The 15,576-nt window shown below is 40.7% G+C and overlaps 2 protein-coding genes across 7 annotated transcripts in view; one reads left to right on the forward strand and one right to left on the reverse strand.

The window, feature by feature from the left end:
* The window catches only part of ATP8A1 (ATPase phospholipid transporting 8A1), a 114,074-nt gene extending 109,264 nt beyond the window's left edge, over positions 1-4,810 (forward strand). For all 6 annotated transcript variants that reach the window (XM_057407518.1, XM_057407519.1, XM_057407517.1 and 3 more), the window contains one exon: positions 392-4,810. In XM_057407518.1, the coding sequence (XP_057263501.1) occupies positions 392-489 (98 nt within the window). In that variant the 3' untranslated portion in view covers positions 490-4,810. The remainder of the gene's footprint in view (positions 1-391) is intronic.
* Positions 4,811-10,259: 5,449 nt separating this feature from the next.
* Positions 10,260-12,586, reverse strand: SHISA3 (shisa family member 3). The gene is made up of 2 exons (XM_057407623.1): positions 12,289-12,586; positions 10,260-11,450 (listed from the first exon to the last, which is right to left on the reverse strand). The coding sequence occupies exons 1-2, from the start codon at positions 12,584-12,586 to the stop codon at positions 10,999-11,001; spliced, it is 750 nt and encodes a 249-aa protein (XP_057263606.1). The 3' UTR covers positions 10,260-10,998.
* Between the last annotated feature and the right edge of the window lie 2,990 nt (positions 12,587-15,576).

The raw sequence follows: 15,576 nt of genomic DNA on the forward strand, positions 1-15,576 counted from the left end.
GTTAATTAATAAATAAAAGTTTAAATAAAGCTTTAATAAGTAAATTAAAAATCAAATAGAAGTTAATATCCTCATTAATACTATAGAAGTGAAACTTTACCTATCACAATTTTTTTATAGTAAAGATGCAGTATCCTAAACCCAGTAGACCATGTTCTTTGCCTGTTTGTAGATTTCTCATTATTCCTAAGATACTGTATGCACAGAGTTCTTTCTGCTGTTCTGTAAGTGAAAAAATATGTAAGAAATGTCATGGGTTTTCCAGCTACTAAGTGCTGAAAAGAGGTTTATTCTCCTCTTTTTTTGACCTTTATTAAGAGCTTTTTATTAAAGCTTCAATAAAAACTCAGATCAACACTTAATTGGTTCCTATTTTGTTTTATATCTGCAGATGGCTATGCCTTCTCTCAAGATGAAAATGGAATAGTTTCCCAGTCTGAAGTAATACGAGCTTACGATACAACAAAACAAAGGCCTGAGGAATGGTGAAGAAACACAGCTCAGGATTTGGGTCTTAGTAGTTACTTTGTGAGACAGACTACTAGATCTTTGCTGGGAGCTGCAACTATGGCCCAGTTATCTGAGGTCTAAAGATCTATGATGGTCTTGTTCCATAAAGATTGGATTTGTGTACTCAGTAGACATAAGCACTGTGCAACTATACTGTAACACACCATCTCTAAATTTTTTAACAAGTATTTGCTTAGGCTTTGTAAACAGATTGGAATTTATCTTGTATCTTGCCAGCTTGCTTATTTTACAATGAAGTTGAATCAGTATTGGTCATAGAAGGCAATGGTCAGAATGCTAAACATACTTTACATTGATAGACCATTAGCATCTGTGAAGGTTTTTAAGTGTTAATATATTTAAATACAGTTGATAAAAAGCCTTTGATTTCAACAAGTGCTGAAAAAAAGTATATCAATGGTGTTAATTCACCTTCTTTAAGAAAGATTTTGGGTCAAGATGTTTATAGATGTTTGTGTCAAACTAACCTAAAAACGTTTGCCAAAGAAGTTCCATAAATTTTCTGTTGTTAGAAATAATTTGAAAGGAAATTAACTCCAGTCCTGATCTCAGAACTGCATGCTTGAGTCTCCACACTTGAGGAGAAAGATTTATACTACAGTGAGTCAAATTTGAGTGGCCTTTATGGCATTTACTTTCAAAACTGCAAGTCTTTGCACCTTCGGCCTTATAGAAGCTTTCCCCTTACTTTCATTTAATATTGCATATGTTGAAAATGGCTGCCACCTTGTAAAAGTGAGTACACATATTATTTTGTCCAATTTTTAAGAATTGCTCTGCCTTACTTCCCTTTAGCAAACTTTATTTTTGCAATGCTTAATTGTATCTGCTTATACTGTAGGTTCAAAAGAAAGTTTAGCTTATTTTAAAAAAAATAATTAAATTTTCAACATTTTTATACTAAGATTATTTGAAATGCATACATTGAAACAGAGAGCAAAGCATGCCCTTTGCTAGCCTGTGGTAAGTACTGTTTTATTTGCACTAAAGCCACTTCCTATAAACGTGTGAAATGCATTGCAGCAGACTCTTTACAACTGACTGGTCATGCAGAATACCTGTATGCTCTCATCTTTAATTAAAAATGGAGAGGAAATGGCTATAGAAAGAGATGCACACCTGATTTTAGAAAAAAAAAAGAAGAAAAAAAGGGAGGTGTTAAATGAGAACATTGTGATAACTTTTTAAAGTAGTATTGGTATTTCTTAGCTTACTTCCCAGCAACCATCAGGTTTCAAACTAAGAAAAGCTACTTTAACTTCAGAATTCAGTTAAATCTTGTAGCTTTTTAGTCCATGTTTAATTCTAAGTTTAAAAGCCACCATAATCACATTTAAAATATTTTTTTCTATAGTAGCAGTTGGTTTTATTTTTTAATTGCATTTCTGTGCAGTGCACAGAGATTTTCTCTCTTTTCTTTGAGTGGAGATGAACTAGATGGAAAAACAGAACAATGGCATCCCCAGTGATCTGTTAAATTAAGAATTTCCTCTTTCTCTCCAAATTACCTATTTTCAACTCAAAAGTAACAACTCATCCAATCCCATCTTTTCTCTGCCTTCCTTCACTAGTCATATACTTACTAAAGGTGACTTTATGTCCTTGCCTTTCATAAAACTGAACACTTAACATACAACTTTATTGCACTATCAGATTTTCTTGTGCTCTAAAAGAAACTTATAAATACACGTGGAAAGCCCAACAAAAGGCACTGTATGGAAGTACATATTTAGGAAGGCGAATCAGTGGGAAGGCAGTCTGCATTTCATATGCATGTTATGCAATGTCTTCCTCCCAGTTTCCCGGAGTGATCTTTAAACAGAAGCTACAGGGACAAAAGGAACGTATCCCACTAGAAACAGTACTGCCAGTCAGTCATGCAGACAAGAACTGCCTTCAGAAAAGCGACTTCAGGCATAGATAAATAGGTGGATCAATATGGGAGGGCCAAATCACTTGACCTAACGGAAGAAAAAATTTGGGGGCATGCCCCTTTCCTGAAATGGGGATCCCTATTTTCTGTCATCCAAGGGACAATGACCAACTTCAAAACATTTCTGAAATTAACCATGACAGTGTTGCTCCTTTATAATCTTTCAATGTACTTAACTCATATAAAATGACTCAATCCAAATTTATTTTTATTACTGAATTTTTTTTCTATTCTAAATGGTTTACCAGCTGATTTTGCACAAAAGGACATGATGACTAAAATACATCGTAAAATATTTACAATGGGAAATGTAGATGGTCTCTTCTGAAATGGCATTCTGTCTCACTATTGTAATACAATTTGTGGAGAATAACACACAGTATATCCCCAGTTTAACTATGTAAAAAAGAAGGAAAGCAACTCAAACAGCTCTAAGATACTAAATTTCAGCTGTAATTTAAGTTTTCTAGGATAATTAAGGGTTTTTCTCCCATCTCTCTGCTTTTTCTGGTAATTAGTGGTTGGAAGATACCACTTGGAAATAGTAAAAAAGACAGTGTGGCAGTTCTGTTTTTTGATTGCTCATACAATTCCATTTTAAAATATAAGATAATTTTAGCTATGTGTGCCTATTTTTAAATCAGGTCAAGTATACAGTATGCACTTTATTTTCACGTTGAATACACAGTAATATAATCTATTACCATCCTGTTAGTACATCTTTGTTAAAATAAGGGGATTGTGCAGGTGTTTGTTTAAAGAAAAAACAGTTTAGGCAAAAATGTTCATAACAATGCCTCTGTTCTTATTGCCTGAACATTCAGATGTGTGTTAAATACAGAAATCACATGGACTTTTCCATCTCTTTCTTGTGCACTGCATAATGATTACAAGTTAGTATTAAAAACGTCCAGCAAAAGGTTGAACCAGTGCCACTTAGAAATCGGGTATCTTATATAAATACTGTTGCTTGATTATTTTTAAGTATATACCTATATATATAAAGGAGTCCAAAAAGTAAGTAACAGGAAGCAAATTTTAGGAAACCTATTGGTAATTTGTATTTGGAATTTTTTCTTGCCATTTCCTAATTTTACACTTATTTTTGCAAAGCAGTTTCAACAGATTTATACTTAGTCATCATTCTATTTGTATAAAATAATAAATAAAATATTTTGAAACACTAAAAGATAGCTGAAGTTTCCTGTATGTCCACATGCATCCATAAAATTCACTGAGTTACGAAGATGCGTGTTAAGTGTCTTAAGACTTCTTTTGTTACATTTAAACCCATCTTGAATGATGAGTAATTTCAAGTATGTGTTAAATTTAAGGAGAAGTTTTTTTCCCTTTTTTCTTATGTATTGTGTAAAAGTATTTGTAGTTCTGATGGATTTATCATTCTGTCTGCATGAGGCAATATTTCTAAGTGTTCTGAGGCAGTGCATGGTGGTTGCTGTTCCTTGTTTTTTAATGCCTTCATTAAAAGTCTGCTCATAATATATCAAGAAGCTAGCGCTGTGTAAGCAAATGAGTTTGTCAGTTCAGCCTTCTTGGTAGATGTTTTCACTGGTAACAAAACTCAACAAATGAGTTTCTCCTTCTCCCCCTCTGCCCTCGCTCCCCCACTTTCCTCGCTGTTAACCAATAGATCTTTATTAAACAAAGGAATATTTTAGCATTCCAAACCTGGTTCCTGCTTATGCAAACCGTTACTCATATAGGCTTCAACTGGACTGTGAGTATAAGGACTACTCATCTAAGCAATGATGTGCCAAGTTGGGCGCTTTGGAGGGTTGATACTTTAACTTAAATGAAAGCATTTTCATGTAGTGATTTGTAATTGCAAAGCTGTGACCAGAACAAGTTTTTTTTAAAAATCATATTTTACGGTGTTTCTTTATTGTAGAATAGAAGCACTAAATGTATTAATATTGGGTTTTTTTACTTCAGCGTAATTTTCCATCAAGATTTTCAGTGTGTGGTATGTATAAACCGCTGCAGAAAGTGGTCAGCCTGTAATAGCAAAATTTGCATTCAAGGTAAAGTGAGGTTTTACAGCTCCACTAAGCCATTGCTGCTGAAACTGTTGTGGAAATTATGAAGCTGCATGAATGAAGACTTTTTGACTCGGTGTTTATGGTAGTTTCTCAGGTTTAGTTTTAATTGGATGTTAAATGCACTGTGTTTTTTAAATAGTTCTTCTCTTTTAGTAACACGTTCAGGTCCATGCAGTGTTACATGTCATTTGGCATTTGGTGAATGTGCATGTTTTGAACTGCAAATTTTAAATGTTTTGTCTTTTAATTGTTAAAAAATGAATAAACTTTGCCATTAAATAAAGAAGCTTTGTTGAACTGATTTGTTGTAAATGGTAGCAATTACTTTAAAAGGAGAACATGTATGTCAGCGCTCTTATTTTAGAATTCTTTAAAATGGGATATATTAAATATAGCATTTCACAGATACCAACGAATTCTTATGTTAAGGTAAACTGAAAAATCAGAAAACGGTTTTAAGTTTTTGGTTGGGTTTTTTTTTAAACACCTACTTTGAGATGCCTTTTTCAGTTCTCATGTGAAGTCCAGAAAAAGTTAAAAAAAGAAAGGATGGGGTGAGGACATGAGTCTGCCATTCAGTGATTTCCAGCAGAGCCCTAACATACTGTGGTGGTGATAGCATATTTTAAAAGACAAGTATGCAGCACAACAATGATAGAGTGGAAATAAAGAAACTATCATTTCCTTTTCCAGATGGTAGTGATAAATATGCTATTCTTTGGCTATGATAATAGCAGGTAATTCTGTCCCGCAACGGTGCCCACCAAATGAATAAAACTTAATACAGAATCATAGAATAGTTAGGGTTGGAAAGGACCTTAAGATCAACAAGTTCCAACCTCCCTGCCATATACCCAAACCTAAGCTGAGTTTTGGTTGTAGATAGGTGACTGATTCTTTATATACACTAGACAATTAATTTATTTTCTAGATGTATTCTGTCAAGGCAGGTTCAGTAACAGATCCGTCTTTAATACTGTTAGTTTCCCGATACCCAATATTTAATGGTAGAGCTGCTTTACAGAGATTCCACCTCATGGTATGTCACTGTGTATATTACACTAGCAGTTACAAGGCCGTAGAAATTACTTGGGTTATAATCCAGTTTATAATGATCCAGGCTCCATTTCAAATCCTTTCCGTCTTATGGCAAACGTTATTTTTAAGCTAAATCATTTCACTAACCTGATGTACGCCACGACCCCTGAGTATGCACAAGATGGAGCGAATAAAAAAAAAACACAACAGGGATTTCTTCATTTGCTATTGAATACAGCCTCAATGTAATTGTGAATCAAACACTGCTTATGTGATTATTGTGGTGCAGTAGAGGATGTGTGTGTGTGCGCGTCCCAAAAAATAGAAGCTCTGTTCAGAGTAGTTTAAGTCCACACAGCACATTACACCATGCAGAAAAACAGCACTGAAAATTGATTCCATCTCTTTGATGTCATGGTCAAGCTGTAACTGAATAGTAGTGACAAAATAATTTGGACATTTTCACTTTTTTATTGTTATTATTCCAGTGGGATTAGTATTGCAAACAATCCATAGAATCATAGAATAGTTAGAGTTGGAAAGGACCTTAAGACCATCCAGTTCCAACCCCCTGCCATGGGCAGGGACAACTCACACTAAACCATGTCACCCAAAGCTTTGTCCAATGTGGCCTTGAACACCACCAGGGATGGAGCATTCACAACTTCCCTGGGCAAACCATTCCAATGTCTCACCACCCTTGCAGAAAAGAACTTCCTTCTTATATCCAACCTAGATTTCCCCTGCTTAAGCTTTAATCCGTTACCCCTTGTCCTGTCACTACAGTCCCTAATGAAGAGTCCCTCCCCAGCATCCCTATAGGCCCCCTTCAGGTCTCCATGCAGCCTACTCTTCTCCAGGCTGACCAGCCCCAACTTTCTCAGCCTGTCTTCATATGGGAGGTGCTCCGGTCCCCTGATCATCCTCATGGCCCCCCCTCTGGACTTGTTCCAACAGCTCCATGACCTTTTTATGTTGAGGACACCAGAACTGCACACAATACTCCAAGTGAGGTCTCAAGAGCAGAGTAGAGGGGCAGGATCACCTCCTTCGACCTCCTGGTCATGCTCCTTTTGATGCAGCCCAGGATACGGTTGGCTTTCTGGGCTGCGAGCACACACTGAAGCTGGCTCATGTTCATTTTCTCATCAACCAGCACCCCCAAGTCCTTCTCCACAGGGCTGCTCTGAATCTCTTCTCTGCCCAACCTGTAGCTGTGCCTGGGATTGCTCCAACCCAGGTGTAGGACCTTGCACTTGTCATGGTTAAACTCCATCAGGTTGGCATCAGCCCACCTCACAAGTGTGTCAAGGTCCCTCTGGATGGCATTCCTTCCCTCCAGGGTATCAACCGAACCACACAGCTTGGTGTCATCGGCAAACTTGCTGAGGGTGCACTCAATCCCACTGTCCATGTCAGAGATAAAGATGTTAAACAAGACCGGTCCCACCGATCCCTGAGGGACGCCACTCATTACTGGTCTCCAGCCGGACATTGAGCCATTGACCACAACTCTTTGCATGCAGCCATCCAGCCAGTTCTTTATCCACCAAGTGGTCCATCCATCAAATTGATGTCTCTCCAATTTAGAGACAAGGATGTCGTGTGGGGCAGTGTCGAACGCTTTGCACAAGTCCAGGTAGATGACATCAGCTGCTCTACCCCTGTCCATCAGTTCTGTAGCCCCCTCAGAGAAGGCCACCAAATTGGTCAGGCAGGATTTCCCCTTAGTGAAGCCATGCTGGCTGTCACCAAGCATCTTGCTGTTTTTCATGTGCCTTAGCATGCCTTCCAGGAGAATTTGCTCCAAGATTTTGCCAGGACCAGAGATGAGACTGACTGGTCTGTAATTCCCCCTGGTTTACATAGCCATGTACTGTACCGCTTACCAAAAAACCTGCAGGACATTCTTGCAAGTACATGTAATGTTTTTCCTAGAACTGAAGAGTTCTGATCCATTTCGAAGATAACACACTGAAGAAACCCACAGTGTAAAAACACAAACAGCTGATCTAATTCCTGTCACTGTTACTCTTTGCCCACAGAAGCCTTGAGTTTCATACATGCCATTGCCATTTAATGGCAATCAAAGGATTTTGTGCGTAATGTGGGCAATTATAATAACCAGTTTAATGGGTGTGATTCTTTTTTCGTTTTAATTTATTGTAGATTGGTGTCACTCTAGCAAAAAGGGCATAATCTAACTCCAGTACTACAACAGAAACACTTAAACCTACTTTGTTAAAAAATAAACGTCAGTAAATCAAGTACTGTGTAAATGTTACTTCTGATGGCAAGCAACTGCTTTTAGTTCCAGCACATATCTAGCCCTTCAAACTGCTTCTTTAGTCACTAAAACTGTATCAGTGTTCTGTCTGCAAGTTTCACAAAAATTACTATTTCCTATAAATCATAGGAGCACCTAGTATCAACGGGTCCTTTTCACTAGGAAAGACGTTTAGCATTCTTAGCTGAATCCATCTGGGTTGGAAACTACTGGCACAGGCAACGAGCATTTTTGTTCACAAGCTTGTGGGCCACCTCCTCTCCTCTCCCTTCAGTTTCAGAGGTCACTGCCACTGTAGCTACATGAATATGAATATGTACATCTACAATATAGATTCTTCTTAATTTACAGAGTCTTCTATTTGCAAAATCCCCACCCCACTTGCTTCACAGGTAAACCTATACAGCTATTTTAACTATACCTGATCTTTCCCAGCCTCAGACCCCCATCTGCAGGATTTGTTGCACTCTGGCTATCAACCTGCAAAGTGCTTAGCCCTCTATAATCTTAAGAGACTTGCAGAAGTCTGATTCAATGAAATTGTTCCTGTGTGTCAAGTTCTTCAAGCATTTTATGAGGTCAAGCCCATTATGCAGCATCAGGGCAAGAAAGGAAGTAGCTCAGAGGGGTCTTCCCTGCTATGCTGAGTTTCACACTGCACAGCAAACTTCACAGCCCTGACTTAAGCTGAATGATCATTAAAATCTATAAGACTGTACACAATTGTAGCAAAAAACTGTCCCTGTGTTAAAACACAAATAAATCGTCTGTAGAGCCCACTGAGACCATGACGATGAGGCAGCCTGGCCTGTTCAGCATACACAGCCAAATGTTAACTGGCAGTAACTGAGTCCAGCTCCTGACTTCACTGTGTACAGCCTGTCTTTGAGGAGAATACAAAATTTCAGCTACCCAGCACCTGTGTCAGTGCCTCAATCGTTCATCACTCTTTAATCAAAAAGTACATAAAATTACACCTTCTTAGCTAAAAATGATCAGCAGGTCTCATGGAACACTTCCAAACAACAGCGCTGATATATGTTGCAGTATTAAATTATTTTTGCAGAAGTTACCTGATGAACATATTTGTTACCCATTCAAAATGTGCAGAGTCCTATGAAACATCACCAAAGGTGGGTAAACATTTAACCACCCCCTTCCTTGAAGATTGTTTCCCTAAAAAATTGCAAGAAAAAACACTTACCTTTCAATTAACTTCCCAAATACTTGAAATACACTTTTTTACCAATACTTGAAAATACCCAATACTTGAAATATACTTTTTTGTATACACTTTTCAGATTTTTATAAAACGGGTACACTACTGTGTATCATGATTTTAGGCTGAAATTAACAATTACAGCATTCAAACTAAAGCCTATTGCCTAAAACATTATTGTATACAACTTGTCTTTCTGCTCAGAAATCACATTTCCAGTAGTAGTATCTGTTGAATTGTAAAATCAATTATGCAATATATTAAAATGGTTATTTCAAAATCATTTCTTTCACGATGCTAAGATACTGATTGCTCCATATCTGCTAAGAAAGAGCATTTATTCAACTCTTGAGGAAGATCCGATGAAGCTTTTCTAAAATACAAAGATACTGTAATTCAGGACAGAAGCGCTGTAATTTTAACATGCACCAATACACTGGTACTTGTGAAACAGCTCAGCTATAATGTACTGTAGATCTGCCCACAGGGAGTTTGGGGCTGATAAAATAAGAAAGTTCAGCCCGATACTTTAGATTCTGACACACAGAATGACTTTGTTTGTTCACAAAAGTAAGTGTACAGAGAAGCCCTTTAATGACTGCATTTTTTCTTGTGTACTTTCCATTTGCTGGCTGCATGTGTTTGGTTTAGATGCGTTTCCATTTGGCTTGTTGGTTTACTTGGGTGAAGGAATGTAGAAGGGCAAACAGAATTTATTCATAGGGCAGGATGTTTTAAATTAAAATACCCAACTAATCAGTGTAGGTTTTACCACATTTTTACTGCAGTTACATATAAGAGACACTAATTACTCTGTTAGTTTACTATGCAGTCAGAATTTTATATATTAAATCTGCACAACAGGTGCAATTAAGAATGTAAATCATTTACAAAAGAAAAAAATAACTATTTTTAACAGGAAAAAAAAACTAGTATAGTTATGACACCTAAGTGAAAATTTGCTCTTCAAGCACTGTACGGAGACATACAGATGACACAGCATTTCAACCACACAGTTTATTGATAACCTTGTGTGTGTGACTGCTAAATAATTAGTGTCGTCAATGCTGTAAATACATTATAATTTACAAGTTTGTCTTTACATTTTATACATAGAACTTTATGATCAGTTTCTCCAACTTACACACATTGCTGAGCAAAAAGCCAGCAATAAATACTGCCTTATGAGAAATGCTTTAACACAACACCCACCATTTTTAGGATTTCACGTGGAGAAGTTGTTAGTGATATCGCTGAATACCTTCTGCTTCTCTCAGACAATTATTTGGCTGCTTGGGACTGATTCATTTTCAACTAGCCTAATTAGTACTAGTTTTATCTATCATAGTTAAAGTTTACTAATACAAATAGGCAGCGTATGTTCAAGTATATTAAGCATATTTTAAAAATCCTAAGCATTTTGATAGCTGTAATACAATTCTTCCTCTTACATTCACTGCTTATAGAAGTGGGAAGCCGTCAGCTGTTTCCAGGATCCCTGGTAAATACAAGTTCTCTCTTACTTCTCAGGCACCTTGCTGCATTATAGAACTCGTCTGATTATTATCAGTGGAATGCAGCCACCATTTGTTAACTAAGTTATTAGCATTCAGGGTTAAAATGTCATTTATAACACCATGAAATGAGTAACTGTACCCACCAAATGTTTTTTCTGCTTGTGACATTCTGCACAAATTAGACTGGACAATCAGTTTTTAGAGCAACGGTTTGGAATATTCTACAATACATTTGTTAGTGTGATCCAAGTTTGGGAAATGAGATCCCAAATGAGACCTTGCACTTTTCAAGGGCAACTCACCCACAGGAACAGTTCTGACTTCCGAAGCCACCCATCATGTCAGTGTGACACCCAACAGCAGCAGTCCCTGCGCTTCCTTTGCAAGGCTGCACTATTCCTTCACAACTCCTTTCAGCTCTGACTGAAATCGGAGCAGCTCTTCCCAGCCAGAGCAGGCTCCGGCTGGAGAGCATACCCAAAGTACGGTGGCGACACCACAAATCCCGACGGCTGGGTCAGGTGCACTGTGTGGGCTGTCTGGAAGCAGCCAGATGTGTACGGCGGAGGTGGCGATGCCACAAGGCACCCTGGCTCTGCCCGCGGAAAGGAGAACCGGCGCACTGATCCGCCAGTTGAACTGGAACTTGTCGCGGTACTAGACTGCCTTGACGGTGTCCTGAAGCTCGTCGAGGACAGGATCATGGGAAGAGTCTCGGTCTGATAGCTCCTCAGAGAAAATCGTATCGGCTGTGATGACTGTTTAGGTCTTAAACATGTGCAACAATAAACCGCTACCAGAGAGCCTACGATAATGAAGGCAATAAATATCGATCCAACAATGAGGAATGGAATGTAGATTGGTTCTGAGAGAAGAAAGAATAAGAAAAGCCGTGCATATTAGCATACGGAAGTAACAGGTCTGCTGTGCAGATATAAAGTCCATAGTTTCACATATCTTTTCAGTCCCACTAACGCCCTGAGAAGCTGCTCAGAAAACAGAGCTTTCAACCATTACCAGTAGAACAATATCAAGGTTTAAACCCTGTACATACCACTCAAAATTTCTTTCTGTTGACAGTTTTAACAGTAACCAGTGGCAAAAGCTGTCTACACCATGCCCCGTTTGCTGGTTCTAGTTCAGCTTCACCCAAGAATCACACTCAACCTCCCCTCCCTCATCCCCCAAAACCACCGGGGCTGTTCAATGTTAACAGCTTGAACCTGCAAGCTAAACTCAAAATGCTGCAGATGCTGTTAAGTCGCTCCCACTCATAACGTGGAAAATAAGCACAGAATGTGCCACTTGGGAAAGTGTTCTGCGTGTGCGCTGCCGGATTTCTTTTCTTTGAAAAAACGATGGATCCTTGCACGTTGGGGTCGCGCCTGCAGAGCACCGGAGGAGGGAGCCCAGCCGCACCTCCGGGAAAAGACGAAGTTAAACAGGCGCTGTTAAGTTTCCCAGTGCTAACTTAAAACACAAACGCGCCTTCCAATTAGCATAGATCCAGCTGCTGGTGGCGCTTCTCACCGCGAAGCCACCGCACCAGGAGCATCCCGGGGTGCTCTCACTGCTCCCAACCCCGAGCATCCGGCGCCTCCTCCCTGCGCGCACCTGGAGCCGCGCCCGCCTCCTGCCCACCCGCCGCGCCAGGCCGAGCCGAGCCGAGCCGGGCTCTGACAGCCCCGGGAACCGGCACTCACGGGCGGTCACTCCCGGGTCGGGGGGGTCCCGGTCGTTGGTGCAGCCGCCCTGCTCCAGGCGCGCCTCGGCGGCGGCGCAGCAGTACCGCAGCGCGCAGGAGCCGCAGCAGATGGTGGCGGCCGCCGTGTCGAAGCCCTCGGGGCACTGGAAGCCCTCGTGGTAGCCGCCCTGCGCGTCCACCCAGCCGTGGCAGTACTCGCCCCCGCCGGGCTGCCCGCCGCCGCCGCCGCCCAGCAGCCCCAGCAAGAGGCAGCGCAGCAGCAGCGCCCGCAGCAGCGCCCGCAGCCGCCCCGCCATCGCCCAGCAGCCGCCGCCGCCCGCCCGCCCCGCCGGGGCAGGCAGGGGGCGGCCCCGGGAGCGGTGCGGGGCCTCATGCGCCGAGTCCGGCGGTGGGGGGCAGCTCCCCCTCCGGCCCCCCGCGGCCGCGCCCCCGCGGGGCCGCCCTGCCGCTCCCGCGCCCGCCTCACCTGCCGGCCCGTCTCACCGCCGTCCGCGCTCCACCGCCACAGGCGCTCCCGCTCGCCGGCGCCCCGCACGTCGCTGCCGCTCGCGCTCCGTACCTGTCGGTGGGACGGGGCAGAGCCCGGCCGGAGCGGCGACTGCGGACGGATCAGCGTTTGCATTCCTGGGGTTGCTTCCTCTCGGCAGCTTGGGCGCTGCAAGCGGGAGGAGCCGGCATGCGGGCACACCTGAATGTGCCGCTTGCCTTCCCGCTGCCCTGAGCCCCGGAGCAGAAGGGTTTCCTGCCTTGTTAGTGTATGAAAACAGCCCTGCCCTTCTAAGAGTTAAAAACTCAAGCCCAGCATATGATTTATTACAAGTACTCTTTGCTTTTTAACCTCTTTCCTTTCCTCGACGCTTTTTATGTGCAAAGACATAGCAGCATATCCCCAGAAGATTTATAGCCTCTTTTAGTCAAACACCAGGCTCGTCGCCTTCATTTTCCAAAGAGACAGGGCGAGTGTGGGGTTGAGGAGGAGGAACACATCTGTTCATACGACAGTTTGATCCTTTTTCTGCTGGAAGAATAATAGTAAGTCATTGAGCATCAGGAAAACCACAAAAGGAACTGCTTATTCATTTATTCCAGAGGAAAAGAAAATACATATATATATATGTACATATATATATTTTAAATGAACTGAGCAGATTCGGACTTCTGGTTCAAGCAAAGAAACATTTCTTTAAACAATGTCTCCCCTGTGTGCTATCTAAGAGGCACTCCTGCCTCAGCAGTGGAAGTGCTTACGAAACTAGCGTTATATTAAAGTTGGGCTAAACGAAAGAATTCATTTTTACTGCATCTGAAGCTGCCTGCCATCATTTACCACTGGAGTATGAATATGTATATCGGAGCCTGACCACTTGTCAAACATTTGGAATGCCCGTGTCACTAATTTCCAAAGTTGACAGGTTTAGTGAAACAAAAGGAACAAAGCGTGCTGTGTACCAGCAATAAAACTGCTTGCCGAGAACCATCTATCAAGACCTTAGACTTCTGGCCAACCCCTCAATACAGTCCACAAGCACAATATTTGTGTTTGGTTTTATTTTAACTAATCTACTCTCTTTTTCTTTTTCCGCTCTGACCCTTTTTTTCTGTTTTGATTTCTTTCAGTGTAACCAGCACAATCAGATAGGGAGAGCAAATCAAAAAACTGTCATAAATGCAAATATATTTCATGGCTATTTAACAGGTGTAGGTATAGAAATAACAAAACTGGATATGAAAGAAAAACAAGTAGATTTTGAACGTGAAGATGTGATATTCTGCATTTTTCATTTTGAAATTATGATGTGAATTAAACTTGTACCAGCTGTCCTGACTCTGAGTTCCTAGTTTTTACAGGCCAATGTCAAATATTAATATAGTTTTGCATTTACTTCACTGTGGTTTTAGAGCAAACATAGCCTCCATGGAATGTTTTAACATGTAAGGCTTTAAAGGCCTAATCCAGCTTCCAGGAAGGTCAAAAGGAATCTCTTTGTTGACCAAGATGAGGCTTGGAGCAGGAGCTTGGTAAGGTCCTCATGGTACATTTAGATGTCTGTCCTCAGGTGCAGAGGACAGACAGACAACAGAGCTGTCCTGTCAGATTTGCAGGAAAGCCACATTTGGTAGGGCTTGCTGAGTAGGTGTGTCACAGTTCATATGTTGGTCTTGCTAATTCAGCAGACTCAAAAAACAAAAAAAGAAAAAAGTATGGAAAAATGTGTCTGTGATATGTTTATATATTTATTTATCTATTAAGCTAGTGCAGGAACTGCAGAGATATTGGGAGTTGGGGGAGAGTATAAAGAGGGGAGTTCCCAGTCCACAAGCATCAGCAAGATTTTGACCTGGGTTTATTTCTCCTGAGTTGCACCTCTAGTGAGTAAAGTTTGTCTTTGTTGGCCCCCCCTTTAGGGAGAGGCTACTCTTTGCTCCCCTCTTGTGTAAGCTGATGGCAGCTGTACAGGATTTCCATCAAACGGGCACAGTCACCCTTCTTTTTATTTGAATCCCAAATTGCCCCATCCTGCAGGAAAAATCCTGTAAGGGCTGAAGTATTTGCTTGAAAGTGCATGTGTGGTTGGTTTATTTTTGTGTGGATAAATGGCATTTCAATCACTCGAGTGAATTTATCTCATTTGTGCCAAATAAAAATCAGAGGCAGACTTCAGTACTGCTTTTGCAAACGCAGCCAACCTTGAAAGTCTGAAGATACATGAGCAGTTTTCCTATGAGCTGCTGAGGTCTTAACTGACCTTTTGGGCTTATTTTTTGCTTGTTCTGAAATGGTGATGTGACTCTGCTGGAGGTGAACTGGAGAGAAAAAAAACTTTTGCTCTGCTCCCCTTTTGTAAAGGTTGCATCCTTAAAGAGTCTGACATGCTAGCAGATTCATTTGTGTCTATTTATGTTATTTACTTTAAACTAAACCCAAAAATAATAAAAAATAGAGGAAAAAATATCATGCAGACTGTTGGGCAGCATCCTTCATCTGCAATTTGAGGACATCAGATGGTTCTGAGTACCTCACTTTTAGACTGCTTTTTGTTGGGTAATGTTCCTGCAAAAGCCTGCTGGCTTTGCTTATTTCTTATTCTTAACTGAAGCCTTCCAGTTTCCAGGTGGTGTGTCATCATTAATTTTGAATGAAAAACAGTGTTTTTAAAAGCTCATCTAGCTATTGCTCTGACTGCTGTTGTTTAAAAGCTTAGCATTAATACTAATGAAGGTGAGATTAGTCATATAAGAAGCAGAGAAGATAATTTCATTCTCATTTAATGTATTATTATTCATC

Source organism: Pezoporus wallicus, unplaced genomic scaffold (assembly GCF_028554395.1).
Source record: "Pezoporus wallicus isolate ANWC-B61680 ecotype Strahan unplaced genomic scaffold, APGP_CSIRO_Pwel_v1 contig_2492, whole genome shotgun sequence".
Lineage (NCBI taxonomy): Eukaryota > Metazoa > Chordata > Aves > Psittaciformes > Psittacidae > Pezoporus > Pezoporus wallicus.